Source organism: Meriones unguiculatus, chromosome 4 (genome assembly GCF_030254825.1).
Source record: "Meriones unguiculatus strain TT.TT164.6M chromosome 4, Bangor_MerUng_6.1, whole genome shotgun sequence".
NCBI classification, from domain to species: Eukaryota; Metazoa; Chordata; class Mammalia; order Rodentia; family Muridae; genus Meriones; species Meriones unguiculatus.
In genome coordinates this window covers 106,194,981-106,213,873 of record NC_083352.1, presented here as the reverse complement: position 1 = coordinate 106,213,873, position 18,893 = coordinate 106,194,981, and the positions used below count along the sequence as shown (strand labels likewise).

Below are 18,893 nucleotides of genomic sequence, written 5' to 3'. Positions count from 1 at the left end.
TGAAGAAAGAGCACACACTTGGCCTGATGCTAACCATTCATCTTCATGGATGGGTAAACTTTCCTATCTTTACCTTCCTTCCCTTTCTCTCCCAGGGCCAAGGGCTAGCCCAGCAGGAGGCCTGGCAAGCATCAGGTACAGGCTGCTGTGCAAGGAGGCCAGACCACTTCCCCAAAATCACACAGAACCTCCTGGGTGTTTCAGATAGCTGCACATGCACACAAGTCTCTGAGCACTGAGCTACAGGCCCCTGATCTTTACTAGGATTAAATTGGATTTTCAACACATGGATAGAAAGTGGCCACTGCGGCTCAAGTAAGCGGGTTTGTAAACTGTAAATAAGCAAACCCGGGGGAGGGGGGGCTCACCTCCCAGAGTGGCTGGGAACACTCCAATCAGAAGGCTCATCTTTCTTCCCTACCCTCAGGCCTGTATTCAAATACCCATGTTAAAGACTGGGATTCCCCACCCCCTAGTATTGAAAGAAGCATGAAACCACCTTACTGGGGTCCCCTTCCACGGCAGCCAAAACCAGTTCGGTCCAACCATCATAATGCCAGATACATAATGAAATAACTGCTCCCGGCACGACATCGTAGAACTTCAGGGTGGCGTCATCCATCAAGATTCCTACGGGGAACAATTCTTCCTTTTAACAACATTAGGACTTAGAGAAATCACTGTATCGGTTTAGACACTGTCTGACCTTGAATCACACAGATACTTTTAAAATCTTGAGCAAAGGGGAAAAAAAATCTCACTTGATAGTTGCACAAGAGCCTGTTTGCTGCTGCTAATGCTTTTTAGAAAATTAATTTGGCTCAGCTCAGATCGAAGCTGGACCCAAAAAGAAACACACACACACACACACACACACACACACACACACACACAATGGCAATGATTTATAAAATTTTGTAATTACAGCTTGTCCTGTTGGGGAAAAATACATGAGTCAGTGAAATCGTTTTATGAGGCAAACTCTACAAATAGAACTACTTAAATTTGAGCTATACATCACAGGCCCGACAGTGTACTTAGCAAGTTATATACCTTCAACTGAATATTGAACTCCAGGCAATGTAGCCATTAGCTGGCTAAAGAGTTGACAGTGACATGAAAGATCTTGCAAATGACAGCCACATCAAGGTTTTATCACGTAGGTGCTTAACTGACATTTTCAAATAGGTACCCTTCTCTATCCCACGCACCACAGTTTCTACACCCTCTGCCTGTAGCATATCAGCTGCTCTTACAGCTAGCTCTTGCATTCAAGGATGTCCCCCAGACATTGCCCCTGGTGGGGACAAGATTGTCCCCATACCCGCCTACGGTAACCTCAGAAGAAAACATCAGTACTTGCTGTATTTGGACCTGAGTGTCAAGAGTTCTTGCCCGACCCAGCATGGCTCAGCCAGGCTTGGCAGCATAGACTTGTCATCCCAGAAGTTGGGAGCTGGAGACAGGAGGATCAGGAGTTCAAGACAAACCCTGAGCTAGAGATACGTGAGGTACAGTTTCAAAACAATAAAATATAATAATCAGCCCAGGCTGAAAGGCATTATGGAAGGAGTGATTCTTTCTTTCTTTTTTTTCTTTTTCTCTTTCTTTCTTTCTTTCTTTCTTTCTTTCTTTCTTTCTTTCTTTCTTTCTTCCTTTTTAATACAGTGGTAGTTTCTCTTTATAAACACAAGTTTCTTGATCACCTACTATCTTAGGAACCACAGAGGACTTGGATTATAAGCAATAATGATCTGCCTAGGCTACCCTAGCACCCTCTCCAGGTGAACAGAACCCATGAGTGTTCTGGATCTCTAGGCCTGACCTGAGAAGGACATCCTTGAATTCTCATGATGACCCTCCAGCCTACATGGCTCTCTCTCTACTGAGGCTACCCTGCCAGACTTGTGGGCACCATTTGATGACCATACTCTCAGGAAGAGGTAAACAGACAGCACTGGTCGGCAAATCCGTTACTTAGGGTCTTGTTTGTGGCTTGAACGTGGGAGCCAGTCTGTCACTGCTCTAAGATAACTTGACTTTCTAACCACTTTGTAAGCATGGAGGAGAGATGGGTTTCTTCACTCACATCAGTTCCCGTGCAGTCCCTAGCATATTCGCTTTGTAGATTGGGCAGCCACTACCTTGGGCTCAGACAAGTGCTGCTAATTATCAACAGATAAATGATCCTCAGGGGCAGCACTTGCCCATGAATTTGCTTGACTCCTTTAGGCATGGTCATCGAGACACTTCCCCGCCATGATCTCACTTGCCCTTCCCTTTGCAACCTTGGAGGTGGGCAGATGTGCCAGCCACAGTCAGCACAGCACAGCACAGCACAGGGGTCAGGCCTCCAACAGTTGCTAAGTGACTGCTGAGGCTTAGCACTGTGACATCAGCATGAAGTCACCCCACCTCTCATTCCCTCTCAGCTTGCTTGAATTTATTGGTCAGTGGTGAAAATAAATGAACAAAAGGGGGTCCAGACTTAAGAAGACATGTAATTTTCAAATTCCTTTTGGGGGGGGAACTGTTGCACATTCCCCCTATTACAGCTCACCTCATTCATAACTTGTTAGCTATAGACAGGCTCAAACACAGCCTCTTGCTAAATAAATCAAAAAGCATCTTTCAACTTCTATCAGAAAATACATGCGCTATGAAAAACATTTAACCTTTTTTTTTTTTTTTTTAAGTACCAAGGAAAAAGTGTTTTGGCCTTGACTGCACACCGGCAATTTGCAGAGTCATTCCTGTCCACCGGGAACAGCACAGAGAATTCTAGAGCTAATGGGGCTCTGCTCCCCAGATTAGGAAACTGAGCCTAGTACAGGCAGCGCCTGAGAACGCTGAGCTGAGCGTGGGGACAGGCTGCTTTCAGAGCTGTCTCCATCGCTCCCAGGCCCTGCAGTACTCTGCAGTGTCTCTTGGATGCCGGCTGCTCACATTCTCCTGGCAGCCCAGAGAGTTTTGTTTTGTTTTGTTTTGTTTTTTCAATCTTCAACTTTGATTTCCATCAGGTGGGGAGATGATGGAGCCCAGGGGGCTTTGATCCTGTTCTCATATCCTAAACATTGTAGGGAGTGGGGACAGGGACAGCAAGTCCTCAGGTTGAGGGAAGGCTATAGATGGAAAGACAGGCTGTAGAGCCTCTGGCCTCCACTGGGTGCCTTCCCATGGGATTTGTCTAGGTAGGAGTTTGTGGGGGGTCCAGGTTCAAGAGAGCTGCAAGTACTGGACCCTGATCTGCAGGGCTCCTGGTGAGCCCCCAGTGTGGGAAGGACACAGCTTGGAACTTGGGGTTCAGAGAGAGAGAGACTAAGTTAGTGTCAGGATGGGGGGGTCTAATAATCATGGGCAAGGTTTGCTTTGAGTTCTGGGGTCCTGATGAGGGCAGGATTTACTCTGGGTTTGGGGTTCCTATGAAAGCAAGGTTTGCTGTCTGGTTGGGGGTCCTACTTTAGAAGGAATATGTGGCAGGATTTGGGGTCCTTGCTTGGACTTATTTAGGCAGCTGTGGTTGGTAAACAACTGAGGGGAACTGGACAGATTTCCCCTGAGATTTAGGGTCTTGCTAGTGACAGGGTCTGCTCTAAATTTGGGGTTCTGATATGAGTAGGTTTGGCTAAAGGATATCTATTGAATTTGGGGTTCCTCATGAGTCAAGGTTGCTCTGAACCTTCATTTCCTCACAGTTGCGCAGCTGGCGTCAGCTTTGAGATGCTCATGAATACATGGTTTTTGTAGGATGGGAAATCAAAGATGCAGGTTTGACTTCACTTTTGGGGGCTCTCTGTAGGTAGGGTCCTCGAAATCCTTAAGGAGGACACTCGGCCTGGGCTGAGGGTCATGCTGTGGTCGTGAGGAACTTGAGGGCTGGCTTTCAAAGGTAGACAGACTTGGGTTTGGATTTGGGGGTCCAGATGTGGGCAAGGTCCATTTTAGGAGTTAGCATCCTAATGTAGACTGGGGTTTGGCTGAACAGATGGATGGTGACAGCTGGGGGAGGGGTGTCTCAGAATTGGGTACAGAGGCTCTGTGTTGGTACCGGTGATATGGGCAGAGTCTGCTTTGGGATTTAGGGTTCTGGTGTGGCCAGAGGCAGCTAGAGAATTTGAGGTTCAAACATAGCAGTGTGTGGACAAACTGTAGGACCTTGAGGTGGGCAGGGTTTGTCTCAGCCTTTGGTATCTTTGTATGGACACAGCCATGGAGGATTCCAGGTTCTGATGGTCATATGGCTAGCCCGGGGACTTGGGCTCAGAACTGGGCAGGCTTGTTTTGATTTGGGGGTCCTAAGGTGGGTAAGATGATTTGAAATTTCAGTGTCCTCATGTAAATGCAGCTGCTGGAGGATCTGGAGTGGTGATGGTGATGGCTAGCCTGGAGATTTGGGGTTCAGTCTTGGGTAGTATATCCTGGATTTGGGGTACCAACATGGGAAGCAGTTGGTTTGCTTTTGAGTAAGTTGTTGGAGCACTTGGGGTCCTAAGAGAGTGATGGCTAAGCCTAGATTCTTGAGGTTCAAACTTGGGTTCCGGTTTGTTCTGGGTATGTGGTTCAAGGATAAGAAAGGTTTTGAGTTTTTACTTCTCTGTATGCACACAGTTAGTGAGAGAGTTTTTTTTTTTTGGGGGGGGGTCTGCAGTAGTGGTTAGCCTGGGAGAGTTGTGGGCTCAGCCTTGGGTAGATGTGTTCTGGGTTTGGGGTTGTAGGATTGGCAGGTTTTGTTTGAAATTTTAGCATCCTTGAATGAATATATAGTTGGTATATGAGTTCAGGGGGTGGGGGTGCATCTTTGGTAGTGGTTAGTGTGGGAGGGAAATCTGAACATTCAGCTTTGTTCTGGGTTTGGGGGTTCCAGGATGGTAACGTTTGTTCTGAGTTTTAACATCTCTGTGTAGACACAGTTGATGGAGGCTTGGTTAGGCTAAAACAGTCATGGTTAGCCTGAAGATTTGGTTATGTTTGCTCTGGATTTGGGGTTTCCTAAGGTGGGTAGAATTTTATGTTTAGGACTTGGGTTCCTGAGGCAGTGACAGCATAGAGATGGGGTGCAGTCTTAGCTAACTTTGTTCTGGGTCTTGAGGGTCCTAGGTCTAGCTGGCTTCTTTGAATTTATGCAGCCTTGTGTGGACACAGTTGATGGGAGTTTTAGGATTCTAAGCTAGTTATTGCTAGCTTGGAGATTTGGAGTTCAAATTTGGGCAGATAAGCTCTGAGTTTGGGGATCAAAGACCAGCAAGGCTTGTCTCAGCTTTTGGAATGCTTGCATAGAGAAACTAGCTAGAGGACTTGGGGTTCACTTCTTAGGGTTTATTTTAGATCCAGGTTATTGTGGGAAAAGGCCTGCCCTTGACTTGGTGGGGGGGTGTCTCTCTTTAGGTCTAGTTTTGTTCTAAGTGTGCACTTTCAAGTGGACATAGTTGTCTTTGGGGTTTGGGTCCCTTATGAAGACAGAGGATCTGCCAGGAAGGGCTTTCTGTAGTTTGAGATTTGAGGTCCTGAGGAGCCTGGACTTGCTCAAGGTTGACAGACTGTAGTCTGGGAGACAGAATGCTTGTCAACCCGATTCACTCTGTATTTGGGGTCTAATCAGATACCCCATGTGCTCCAAGGGGCCTTTTTAGGTGCGGCTCGAGGTGGTTGGGGTTGACTTGGTCACCTTGGGTCCTCTGGTAGTTCAGTGGGTCTTGGGGACCCAGGGCAGGAGTGGGCTGTGTCCCTTGTGTGAGAGGAGCTCATTGGGTGTGGGAAGGGATGGGGCAGGGGCCACCTTGGTCCAGGAACTGCAGTCGCTGCAGGTTGAAGGGGATGCCGGCTGTCAGGTCCAGCTCTTCTTTGAGCTCCCGCACTGTCATGTCGTTGCGGCAGTTGGGCACGCGGAATAGCTCTCCAGTCTCCTCCAGCTTCACCCGCAGGAAGAAGACGTTAGGGATGAAATCTGGTGACTCGACAGAGATGAGCGAGTCCGCGGCTTGCCCCCTACCCCGCGCGCGGGCCTGTCTGGAAGGCTGGGTGGTGCGCGCACCCGCGTTGGGGTCGCGCCGAGGGGCGGCCCCCTGCGGCCTCCGGGGACGCGCACCCGCCCCCGCCACGTCCGCCGCCCTCCGCATGGCTAGCGTCCGCGTCATCCCGCGCGTCATCGCCGCCCCCGCTCGGGCCCCGGGACGGGAGAGGGGCGCCCACGCTTCCGGAGATGGCTCCCTCCCCACTCTCCACCTCCCTCCACGGCTCTCGCCAGCCTCCTAGCGCTGTGGGGAATCGACCTCTGTCTGTTCGGGACACTCCTCGTGATCAGGGAGAAACCGGAAACGCTGGGCCCACAGTTTCTAAGGTGGTCGCCAGGCTTGTGCCCGTGAGCTTTTAGGAACACAGTAATGAAAGCAGGCCTGGGCCACGCTGAAATGGCCGGTGCCTGCGTGGAAATGGCACCGAACCCATGGGCCCTGACACTGCGGCATCCTCGGAGAAAAGTGTGGAACACATTTGATGGGCAGGCTAGGCTTGAATGTTTTCAGGGAGAGCTCACACAGGGGAGTTAGGTGGGCGGGGGCCCTCAAATGCTAGATCCGAAGCAAGGTCTTCAGGGGGTGGAGGGAAAGCACCAGGGAAGGGACAAGGAGCCACAACACCCTTCGAAAACTCTGTTGTTACCAGGAAGAATACATTTTGTATAGCAGTTAAATACAAAAATTTGGGCCAAGCCATACACGCACTTGGGGGCAGAGAGGCACAGGCAGCTCAAGGTGACACCCCTGACTGTATAGTGAGGCAGTGACACCGCGGGGGGGGGGGGGTAGTTTAATCTACTCGTTTTAAATGACAGGTAATTGTAACCTGTACTGTAAACAGGTTGGGGCTTTTAGCAGGGGTTTTGCAGGCTTTTGTTGTTTTGTAGTCCTGGCTATTTACTGATCTCAAATTCCCTATCACTGAGATACAATCTTGATAGACAGCTAGCCTTTCATCTGAAGTAAGTGTTCAGTTTAATCTCAGTACCCAGAGTTCTACCTCAGAACTCTGAATATTTTTTTCTAATTTTTGTTGTTGTTGTTGTTGTTGTTACTTACCATTAATTAGGTTTTTTGAGACAGGGTTTCTCTGTGTAGTCCTGGCTGTCCAGGCACTTGCTTTGTAGACCAGGCTGTGCTTGAACTCACAGAGATCTGCCTCCTGAGTGCTGGGATTAAAGGCGTGTGTCAGCAACGCCTGGATTTTGTTTTTTAATAGAAAATTATAATCCGTAAAGAATCCAAGATTCCATCTGGATACTTTTCCTTAGTTGTAGACCAACAGACTTTTAATCCAACAATAAAATGTACTTACCACAGAAGCCCCACAGCATGTCCCATCTGTTTACTGTAGGCACAGAGCAAACACAAGGCAGGTCGTTTGGGTTTTTTGTTTTTAATCTTTTGCCTCTTACTTTAATGAGTTAAATCTGTGTCAATTTATTGTTGACACAGATTTATGTTGCCTGTGCTGGCTTTTTGAGTTCTTTACACATTTCCTGTTCTCTTTGGCATGCCACAGACTCCTTACTTCCCTTTGAAATAAAAATATCAATGGTATTTGTAGAGCTGCAGGGATATCTTGTGCCAGGAAATTCAACCTGACTTTTATTTTTAACAAGAAGCGCTGGGCCCCATGGCCCCCTACTTTGCCCTGTTAAAATCAGAAATACAAAACAAGGATGGACACAGATACAAAACCGTATCAAATGTTTATAGAATACAGAATTATTTAATGAAAAAGCTATATTTATTAATTATTTATAATGAAAAAACTATATAGTATCTTTCTGTTCATCTTAAATTCAAAAGTAGGACATCTAAGTTCTTTGTATTTAAGCCTATGTAAAGAATACATAACTTAACTCCCTAAATCAACAGTATTTGTAGGAAGTTCAGGTTGAAAGTATGTTTTTTCTTTCCTTCCTTCCTTTCTTGCCTAAAATATAACCAATTCCTTTGCATCTCAGCAGTCAGCCCCTGCCCCCACCCCTACCTGAGTCCTTGGACATGTCCACATTGAAACAACCTTAAAACTCTAGCTGCCCTCAAAGACCAACACACATTTCCAAAGTTTCTGAAATGGAAGAAGGGTGAGGGCTGGAAGAAACATTCCAGGTACAGCAGTTTATAACAAAAGTACAATACCAAAGTGGGGCCACATAATGGAGGGTAACCGTTCTTTACCCACCTGCTTTTATAAGGATATTGTTCAAAGGTCAACAAAATGAGCTGTATCTGCAGCAATTCCAAAGCAGGACACAACTTCAAATGACTGATAGAGGCTAATGTTACATCCATGTATCTTCTTCCTGTCAAGTTATTTACATATGTATGCTATTTCAGTTGGAGATGAAATACAATGCCATAAACTCCATTTTTTTTTTCCAGAGAGGATTAGGGCAGCAAGCCCAGAGAATACTTAGAAACTTCTACTAAATTACTTTATTAGCAAGGGGAGCTGCATTTATGTTTGGTTTCTTGGAACAAGGTTTTGTTATATAACTCAGACAGACCTAGAATTTTCTGTATTGGCCTTGAACTTTTGATCTTACCCAAGTCTTCCAGGTGCTGGAATTATAGATATGAGCAACTGTACCAGGCTCTGAGGGAAGATTTTTAAAAACACTTTCTCAAAAACTAACTAACTAACTAACTAACTAACTAACTGCTGATCACAGCTGATAGTGAGGAAGCCCTGACAGCCATTGGTGTCTGGACCCACAACCTTTCTACAAACTTCCACTGATTAGGTCTGCAAGGAGGTGGGAAGCACTGGGCTGCCCCATCCCCTGAGATAAGCCTCTTCCAAAAGTCTAATACAACTGGATCTTCTTTAAGTGTGCATCAAAGACATCCCCATGTACTCATCACAGGGTAGTAGTTCTAGTTTTCTAGTGGTATCTAGAGCATTCTGCATCTTTGATTCCGAGGAAGCGAAGAATGAAACATCTTGGTCAGGCTGCAGAGTCAAAAGAGTTACTTCAACAACTTCAAGATGATGGTTCTCAACATTTCTAAAATATGCTAAGGAGAAAAAAGTTAGTTACATGTGCCATGAACTGTGTTCTAGAACATATCCAGTTTTGTTGTCTTTTGAGCCACATGTCAAGACACTGGATAAAATTTCCAAGGATAGCCACATTCCTAAGTCCTTTCAGATGATAAAATGCCTTATTACAAAATTATTTCTGAGATTTTAATGGTGACTGTTAGTAGTGACACCTGCTTTAAAAGTTAAAGCAACTACACCTTTAAATGCATCTTGTTGTGCAGTTCACAAGAACTGGCATGTGTAGGGAACAGGGAAGGAACAAGGCTAGAAATGAACAAATGGGCCCACACTATGGTGGAGAAACAAGCTAGCATAGACACACAGCTTACATTCTGTATCATACTGCAGTAGCTTTGAGATGAACTTTGGCTTCCTTTCAGATCATAACTGGAACTGATGAACGACCTAGAAAGTTGTGTGACAGTTTGTATCTGCTGTATCCTTGCTTAAAAAACAGAATTATATTCATCTCTTCAGCTGTCTTGTATTTCCAATGTGCTACTATTCAGTCTGCTATAATTCCTTGAGAGCCTAGCTGCCACCTGTCACAGCTAGGGTTCACGGAGAAGCCAACAAGGCCCACACACCCTTCTCCAGCAGTGTCTGCCACAGGGTTTTGGCCAGAAGGACCCTCGGATGTGGCACAGGATCCACCACCAGGCTCAGGAGGCTGGGAAGCAAGTGTTCCACAAACAAGCCCACAGGAACAGCTTCTTCACTCACTCCAGCCTGCAGAGATGAGAGCCACAGGGGCTTCTTCAAGATCTTCAAAGCACACATACATCTGTAATTCTAAAGACATTTACTTCAGAAACTATAGGTTCTAAAAGTGTGGGGGGACGTGGGGGATGTTTGTGTGTGTATGTGTGTTTACTTTTAAATTTCAAGAACTGAATTTAGTTATAAACAGTGGCTAATATTTATAATTCACTTCCACAGAATGACTGACCAAGATCTAGAGGAAAAATGCAGGTTTTGGAGCCAGCAGGTATAGGTTCAAAACTTAAACTGGTCCCTTTGTGCCTCAGGTAAGTTGGTTAGCTGTTCTGAACCTGGTTTCCTAACTGTACAGTGGCTAATTCTCTGTACTTGTCCCCTAACACAATGCCACCATACTGTACACACCTGCAGGTAACAATTTGTTCAGAAGCCTGCCTCTAAGACAGGGACTGGCTGCCAGGGAAACCCAGATGCTGGCCCAGACTCGGGCCTCTGAAAGCTGGTCACATCTACCTGGGCACAGAGTGGACTCTGTGCCCTGCTCCTCAGCCTGCAGTGTGTATGAGATATTCCTTCCTTCCTTCTCACAACTGGCCCTGGACAGCAAAACTAGACTTGTTTTTTTTTTGAGTGAGGAAATTCTGTTCCAGTATGGTGGTGGCATTGAAGGTCTCAGGACAAACAAATGAGTGGGGACTTCAGCCAGGTGTATGGATTCTGGGTCCTCCGGGTGTTCCCTCTAAGGGAAGTTGGTGTCATGGTGGGTTGGCATCATGGCGATGGCATCTAAGGATCATCGAGTAGGCTCTGGGTGTCAGCGTGTTCTACACGGTTGGACTGCATCAGGTCAGACAGCATGGGGCAGCACAGGAGGGGAAGGCACACTTCACTGCATGGAGGCTGCTCTGCCCAGGCCACTGGCAGGGAGCTCACAGTAGGGAGCTCACAGCAGAGAGCTCACAGTAGGGAGCTCACAGCAGAGAGCTCACAGCAGGCTCTAGGCCAGCTAGGTCTCGCTCCAGATCTGCCCTGTCACCCTAACACCTTCTTCTCACAGCTGGTCTCAGATGGAAATTAATTAGTCTCTGAGGTATACTATCTCTTCAACATCCTTTCCTTGCACTGGGTTTTCCTGGGTTTTCTTCATCTTTAATAATAAGGTTTTGTGTTTTTTTTTTTAAATCTTGTTGGTTTTTCTTGAACAAAATGAATAGGTATCATTTCTTGTTTCTCATATTTTTTCTAAATTCCAGATAAAAATTTAAAAGTGTAAAAAAAAAATTTTCATTTCTGCATTTGCTGCACAATGATGCAGCAATGTTTTTCTTCAAAGATGGCTGTGCAGTGGAAAAATACCGGCTATTTCCTCATGGACCAACAGGGGGCGCTGGTGAGTCCTCTCACTGTAGTTGTTTGCCAGGCACAGAGACCTGAACTGTGGGCCTGGGATGGGCCCAGACTCCGTCAACGATGGCGGTCAGCACAGCTGGGCAACTAGCTCCTGGAGATGGCGCACAATCCCCTCTGCCTTTGTGGTGCCAGGAGACAGCATCATGAAACACCAAAATGACAAAAATAACATTTGGGGGAACAAAACCCTCAAAACCAAAACCCCCAAAACCAGGGCTTTCCACTACTAGTGGGTTCCTGATAGGTCCACTTGACCTCTCTGGGGTTAATGCGTCACCTAAAACAATTATCCTTAAAGGTTAGGTCCACTTGACCTCTCTGGGGTTAATGCTTCACCTAAAACAATTATCCTTAAAGGTTAACAAGTGTGCTACAGTGATTCACCGTGTTCCATACTCAGGGGCTATTACTAGAGAATCAGATGTGTCCAAAATGGCTGACATTTAAGATGAGCTCCGGTCACTGCAGGTGCTAGGCAGAGGGCATTATCAAGAAGACAAGGTGACATTAGCTTTACACTGGGGGCATGAAAAGGGGTTTCTGCATTCTAACATACTGCTCCGGTACACCCTGGATGAAGTGTGACAGGAGTGGGCTGGGTCTGCTGAGAGAGCCTGCGGGCTCGTCACTGATTTCAGCTCCAGGATGAAACACAGTAGGTACCAACTATGTCTGGGGTGTGAACACATGCCCAGGGTGACCCTGGACAAGACAGTGTACCTCATACAGCTGGTCAGTCTCCTACAAGGTAAGGAGGCTCAGTAAATTGATCCCCAGGCTCTGCCAGGGAAAGGAATCCACAGGCAGATTCTCCGTGGCCGTGCTAAGCCGGCAGATGCAAGCAAAAGCCTGCCTTCCAACCGACTCAGGGCAGGGCCGACACCGTGAGATGAGCTCCTGGATAAAACTGAGCCCCAGAGCACAGGCACCATGGGAGTACAACTTCCATAGCATTGCCACCACCTGCAAGCAATGTGAGAGAGCCAGCCGTGAGGCAGAGCCAGCCGTGAGGCAGAGCCAGCGTGAGGCAGTGCCGGCTGAGGCAGCGCCAGCCGTGAGACAGTGCCGGCTGAAGCAATTATAAGCAGCGCTCTGCCCAGCACAGGGGCATTTTTATGTTCATGTCCACCTTCACAATCAATTTATAACCAAGAGAAAGCAATTCTTCCAGTTCTCACTAGCGTACACAGGGGAGATGTTTAAACAGGTCATAATAATAATACATACATGCACATAGAACTCGTCAAGGAGAATGGATAAAAACAAGGAAATTAACATTAGGCAAATGCATCAAGCAGAAGGGTCCAGTTTTAAAAACACATCATCTTGTGAAATGAATAAATTGTTACCTTTGAGGACAAGGCATAATTTTTATTTTATACATGCACATAGAACTCGTCAAAGAGAATGGAAAAAAAAAACAAGGAAATTAACATTAGGCAAATGCATCAAGCAGAAGGGTCCAGTTTTAAAAACACATCATCTTGTGAAATGAATAAATTGTTACCTTTGAGGACAAGGCATAATTTTTATTTTATACATGCACATAGAACTCTTCAAGGAGAATGGAAAAAAAAAAAACAAGGAAATTAACATTAGGCAAATGCATCAAGCAGAAGGGTCCAGTTTTAAAAACACATCATCTTGTGAAATGAATAAATTGTTACCTTTGAGGACAAGGCATTTTTATTTTATACATGCACATAGAACTCTTCAAGGAGAATGGAAAAAAAAACAAAACAAAAAAAAAAAAAAAAAAAAAAAACCACAAGGAAATTAACCTTAGGCAAATGCATCAAGAAGAAGGGTCCAGTTTTAAAAACACATCATCTTGTGAAATGAATAAATTGTTACCTTTGAGGACAAGGCATTTTTATTTTATACATGCACATAGAACTCTTCAAGGAGAATGGAAAAAAAAAAAAAAAACAAAAAAAAAAAAAAAAAAAAAAAAAAACAAAAAAAAAAAACAAGGAAATTAACCTTAGGCAAATGCATCAAGCAGAAGGGTCCAGTTTTAAAAACACATCATCTTGTGAAATGAGTAAATTGTTGCCTTTGAGGACAAGGCATTTTTATAAAATTTTAATATCATCAAGAAATTTTAAAATCATTACTTTCAAGTAAAACTGTGCTCTGTGGAGCTGGGAGACAGCCGTGAAAACCAGGTTCATCTCTTTTGCCCGAGGCTTTGCTCATTATGAATTGCTGTACAAAGCTGTGGAATTCAACAACAACAAATACACACACAAACAACAACAAAAACTCTACGCTATTATTTAAAGAGTTTCATATACAAAAAGATTTCTGCACAGTTCCCAGTATGGAAGCATAAAATTAATAACAGAAGGCTATCCTGAAAATTGATGAAGCAATACAGCTTCTAACTGCAAAAATTAAAAGCCAGGCTTATAGAGAAATGACAAATAGAGCCCAGGAAAAAAAAATCCAAACAATAATGGAGTTAAAATAGAAACAAAAAACGTGCTACGGGCAAGGCTGCCGGCTCCTTACTAGCTTGAAAGAAATCCAGAGCCCTTGAGAAATTTTGTCTGCGTGCCTGTGGCAACCGTGAACATCGCTGGGGACATAGAGATCCAATATCAGAATCCACTGCCTGCAACCACAAGCAGAGGGACCCCTGCCACATTAGTTACTAGGCAATTCGCGCCCCTTCCTTCTGGCGGCCACGCGCGGGCGCAGCGGCAGCGGCAGCGGGAGCAGCCGCCGTGCCGAAGCCGCCTTGCCGAAGCCGCCGTGCCGAAGCCGCCGTGCCGAAGCCGCCGTGCCGAAGCCGCCGTGCACCGGCGCTTTTGTAAAATAAGGGTTTGGGGTGCGGGTTTCAGGTTTTAGTGTCCGGTTATGTTTAAAATGCACACAAAACTCTGCCTTGCAACACCAGACACCGTAAAAGCAGCCACGGGCTGCAGTTCCCCGGCCGCGCCGAGGACGAGCAGGATCGAAAAGCCAAGCGGCGGATGGCGGCGCCCTCGCTCTTTTCCTCGAATTATTTTTTTCTATCTTCTTTCTCCCTCGTTCTTTTTCGCTTGCTCTTTCCTTCGCCTTCAGCATCGCTCTTTCCCTTTCGTTCTTTTTTTCTTGCTCGCTTCTCCCTAGCTCGTTTTCGCCCGCTCTTTTCAGTCCGTTTGCATTCCCGCCCAGCGCTCGCTCGCGCGCTTTTCCCAGCCTCGCCGCCGGGCTCGCCTTTTCACCTTCCCTCCTTTTCTCGCTAGGTTTTTCCGTCCTAGAGTTTTCGCTAGGTCCTTCTCCGGTTCCCCACTGCATCATTTTTCCTCCTTTTTCTAGCTAGGTGGTCTCCCATCCCTCTTTCTCACTAGGTTTTTTTTGTTTTTTGTTTTGTTTTGTTTTGTTTTGTTTTCCTTCCTCCTCCTGCTTCCTCACTAGATCTTTTTTCCCTTCGTGCTTCCACGGAAGGGCTTTTTATCCCCTCATTCTTTCTTGCTTGAGTTTTCCCCTCCCCTTTTCTCGGCAGGTCTTTCCCCCTCCTCCTTTTCGCTAGCTGTTTTTCACTTGCTCTTTCTCGGCAGTGTTTTCTTTCTCTCTCTTTTTTCCTAAGTCTTTTCTCTCGCTCTTTTTCCTCCTCGGTTTTTCGCTAGGTCTTTTCCCTTCACTCTTTCTGTTTTGCTCGGCTTGGGCGGGGGAGAATGGTGTGATTTGCACGCGGGCAGAGGAAATGAAAAAGGGAGGAGAGGAAACCGGCCGCTGCAAGCGGCTTCATATCGGTCTCGCCGTCTGTGTGTGTGTGTTTGGGGAGGGGGGATGAGGCCAATAACGGGCCGCGCGCTGCCCTTATCGCGGCCCGCTGCTGCAATAAGTGGGGCGATGGGAGATAAGGCCGGGCCCACAGGGGTCCCGGACCCCTTCCTCCGCCAGGGGGCGCAGGGCTCCTCGTCGGGCCCAGGGCAGTTTTTCTCAGTTGTTTATGCAGGAGTGTACTGCGAACACGACATATGACTAAACCTCAATCTCCCAAATTAAGCATAATGATTAAAGTTCACAGCAAAGAAAAAATCTCCCAGTTTGGCAGCGGCCAAATCATATCCTAAATAGCTGCAAAAGCCTAATGGATTTCTTCAGGAACATAATTATTTGAGAGATGACTAGTTGTCGCTAAGAAAAAAAATGAAAACTAAAGGTACAGAAATGAACCTCAACAAAAGCCTAAGGGAGCACCCCACAAAAAAATCCTCCACACCCGTAAAGCACATTCTCCACCTGGAAAAGGGGACAATGAACCATGTTCTCTTTCATAACCAGGGAAGCCTAGAACATTCCCTGGACTGAGGGCAGATAGGGGTTGAAGAGTGCTTCACACAGCCATGGTGCATGAAAGGAAGCTGCATGGGGGGCATTTTTACTTAATAGCTGTGTCATCTGGGGGGGACCTTGTCAGACCTCCACGCTGCTCAATATTCTTCGGACGTTCAAGTACGTGAGGTACCATGTGCTCACAGAGAAGGCAGCACGCAGAATGTTCAAGAAGGCTTTGCAAAACCACTCCGAGTCACAGGAAAATATTGAAGAGTGGGTGACTCATCTTTTATTTGGTTCGAATAAATTGCCTTATAGAACAGCAGAACACTTCAATTCCAGAGTGACTCTAGCCCTGTCTTCGTGTGAAAATGGATGTCTCCCCAGAGACAGGGGGACATATATAACTCAGAGCTTTGGAATTTCGTTTATATCTTAATAAAAACATAATCTCTTTATCCAAAAGAGCACTGCACTGCTGGTTCTGAAGTCAATTATAAAGAGAAAAGGAAAGCACTCTTTCTGAGTCGTCTCCCATGGCCCCAGACAGATTCTTACCCTGCTAGTTCATATCGAACTCTCCAGTTCCTGTTGCTGTCAGTGACCACAAACTCCTGCAGCTGGTGGAGGTGTTCTCTCCTCTTGTTCTCAGGGAGCAACTGTTGGAAACACACCTCCATAAGTGACATGTCAGCCTCAAAGTGACCCCAGCCTCCCCGTTACACATGTCACTCAAGGTGACCCCAGCACCCTTGTTAAACACATCAGTCTTCAGGTGATCCTAGTACCCCCATTATACATTTTAGCTTCAAGGTGACACCAGCACCCCCTTTATTTCTCTGCAGGTTTTAAGGCTGTCACTAGCCAAAAGCCTAGTGTCTCCCTCATACCCCGCCACCTGCAACCCCAGGCACATATGACTCCACGTGGCTGTACATTAACATGGCTGCTGGCTGACACCAAGTACAAGCCTATCCTGAACAACTGAAGAACTCTTGCCTTTCCTCTGGCAGAGATACATCACCCCACCCATCCACCCCTCCCCACCCCATGTCCCTGAAATCCTTGTGCTTCCCCACCCAAGAAGGTCTGTCTCTGTTTAGTAGATAGTGGCTCTGCAGTCCCTGGGGCTGAGAACATTCACCTGACATGAAAGGCAGGATCTGCATGGGGTCAGTGACCACCAAAGTCCCTGGGGCAGCTATGCTACAAAGCCCCTGTTGCTATGCTACAAATTAGTTTCCCTAAGTAATTTCTAAACCCTTATTTTTCTATTCATCGTTCCTTTAAGGGAAAGGGGAAAAAGCAAGAACAGAAGTGGCTATGGCAACTTGCAGAAAAGGTCTTCCTGTGTGCAGAGCTGGGGTTACATCTGGGCCCAACCCCTTTCCACAGGTGACTTCTAGGCAAGCCAGGTCACTCCTATGAATCCTGGATTTTGCCATCCAGGACCCTTCATAAGAAGCGTAGCCATATAGGGTCCAAGTAGCAGCAGAGGCATGAATGTTTCAGAGTCTGTATGCATTTCAGCTGCAGGATGAGAAGAACATGGCTGCTTTTCACTGCCACCAGACTGCAGGAAAGCCTACATTGACAGCAGCCCTCTCCTACCTTTAGGTGTTTAGGGACTCCTACATGTACTTCAGCCAGACCCTTAAAAACCCCCTAAAGATGGATCCAGGTCGGCTGCTAGCAACTGATCCCGGAGAATCACTGCCAGCTCGTGAACGGAGAAGGCAAGAGTCCACCAGACCTTCCACTAGGGGCAACAGCAGACACACGAATCGCCACAAGCCCGTGTGATTCAATGTTCCTAGCATTTCCCCAGAGAGCAGTAAACAAAGCAGCTCCCAGCCACATGAAAGTCAGGCCGGCAGGCTGCACCGTAGCCCGTGGGCCTCCTACTCACATGCCCCTTTTACCTGGGCATCTGAAGCCAGTGTTTCACATGTGCCCTTCAGGCAGTGCCGGTTCGGCAAGCTGAGGATCAGGGCCACCCCAGGAAGGCTGTGGGCACAGGGTTTGGCTATGTCAGTGTCTATATCCTGGGCTCTAGCTGAGTCAGTCATGGACACGAACTGAGCAAGCAGAGGCTGAGGGATTATATCCTGGGAAACAAGAGAAAAAAATCATCATCCTGGCAAGGAGGGCAAGAACAGCAATGTAGGCTGTCCCAGTGAAGCAGAGGGGCAGGAAGCAGGCAAGAACAAGAGGGGACATCAGTGACTGCAGTCAGCTGCCCCAAAGCAGGCAACCAGGCCACAGAGGAGAGCCTGGAGAGCTGAGTGTACGGCACGGTGTGGAAGCTGTGCCCAAGGCTACCCCTGGGATCCTCAGGAGCTCTTTCTCACTGAAGAGAGGCCTCCCTCAATACAAACATATCCCCTGCTTATGCTTGTCTCCGGAAGAGCGATGTGTGACAACGACTTAAACTATTTAGGGGGCTTTGTACGGCACAAGGGGCCATCCCATAAGACAGATGAATGTAAGCATGGTCCAACAAAAGAAACTTAAACATTTTTGTACCAAAAAGAGCAATAGCAGTTCTTCAAAAGCATTAGTGTGAGGTCATCTTTCCCTCTTCTTGTTGAGCTTCACTGACTTTGAATACTACTTCACAGTGGTTTTTAGAGAGAAACTATTACCAATGTAACTAACTAGATATAGCTCAGAGAGAAACTATTACCAATGTAACTAACTAGATATAGCTCAGAGAGAAACGATTACCAATGTAACTAATTAGATATAGTTAATGCCGGCAGAAGGAGAACAAGGCTTCAGCGGCTGCTCGCAAGGATCCACACTCTGGGTTTTATCCTTTTCTTTCGTTTCAAGGTACAAACCTGCACTTTAGGTGTTCCCCCCTCATGTGCAGTAGCTCCTGCCCCTGCTCCACCTCCAAACGGCCACTGGTTTGAGGCTCAGCTGGATCCGGTAGAGTTGATGGGACATGTTACCAACTGACACCAAAGGAGGACAGCATCTTCATCCACCGCATCAAAGGACATTTCTTCATGTCTGAAATGACAAGAACATCTAAGTACGTGGTACCTCTGATGTCAGAAAACACTTTTGCAAAGCTGCAGGGTCTGCACACGGTATAGTTGCTACCAGTGCTCTGCGGAAGGGACCCCACCCATATTCTGGTGGCAGGACTGCCTTACAGAAGGCCATGCAGGCCATGCTTATGGTGGAAGCTGGACAAGCCTATAGGTAGGCTTGCTCCTTCTAGTCTTTAAGTCCGGGGTCTCCTTTGTGTGGCCAACCAGTAGCCTCCAATGCAGCTACAGAGGAGGGATGGGGTGGCTTTTCAGAAAGGACACAACAGACACTTGCAGCCTTTGCAGGGAATCAAGTCACGGTGCAGGTAGGAGGCATGGAGGGAGAGAGCCGTGACCTGGGGAGAGAAGATGGGGCCAGCA

At 46.8% G+C, this 18,893-nt stretch overlaps 2 protein-coding genes across 2 annotated transcripts in view; both read right to left on the bottom strand.

The window, feature by feature from the left end:
- Window positions 1–472: 472 nt before the first annotated feature.
- On the bottom strand, window positions 473–5,861 carry Ankrd60 (ankyrin repeat domain 60). The gene is made up of 2 exons (XM_021644410.2): window positions 5,777–5,861; window positions 473–630 (listed from the first exon to the last, which is right to left on the bottom strand). The coding sequence occupies exons 1-2, from the start codon at window positions 5,859–5,861 to the stop codon at window positions 473–475; spliced, it is 243 nt and encodes an 80-aa protein (XP_021500085.2).
- A 6,846-nt stretch (window positions 5,862–12,707) lies between these two features.
- Window positions 12,708–18,893, bottom strand: part of LOC110552835 (putative serine/threonine-protein phosphatase 4 regulatory subunit 1-like) — a 74,490-nt gene continuing 68,304 nt past the window's right edge. The window contains exons 10-12 of the mRNA XM_060383239.1: window positions 18,315–18,489; window positions 17,394–17,579; window positions 12,708–16,130 (exon numbers count right to left, since the gene is read on the bottom strand). The gene's annotated coding sequence lies outside the window, so the exon portion shown is untranslated. The remainder of the gene's footprint in view (window positions 16,131–17,393; window positions 17,580–18,314; window positions 18,490–18,893) is intronic.

Coding starts and splice junctions, on each gene's coding strand:
- Ankrd60 (XM_021644410.2), bottom strand. CDS start 5,861: ATGACAGTGCGGGAGCTCAAAGAAGAGCTGGACCTGACAGCCGGCATC. Junction 631..5,776: donor ACTGCAGTTCCTGGACCAAG/GTGGCCCCTGCC, acceptor TGTTCCCCGTAG/GAATCTTGATGGATGACGCC.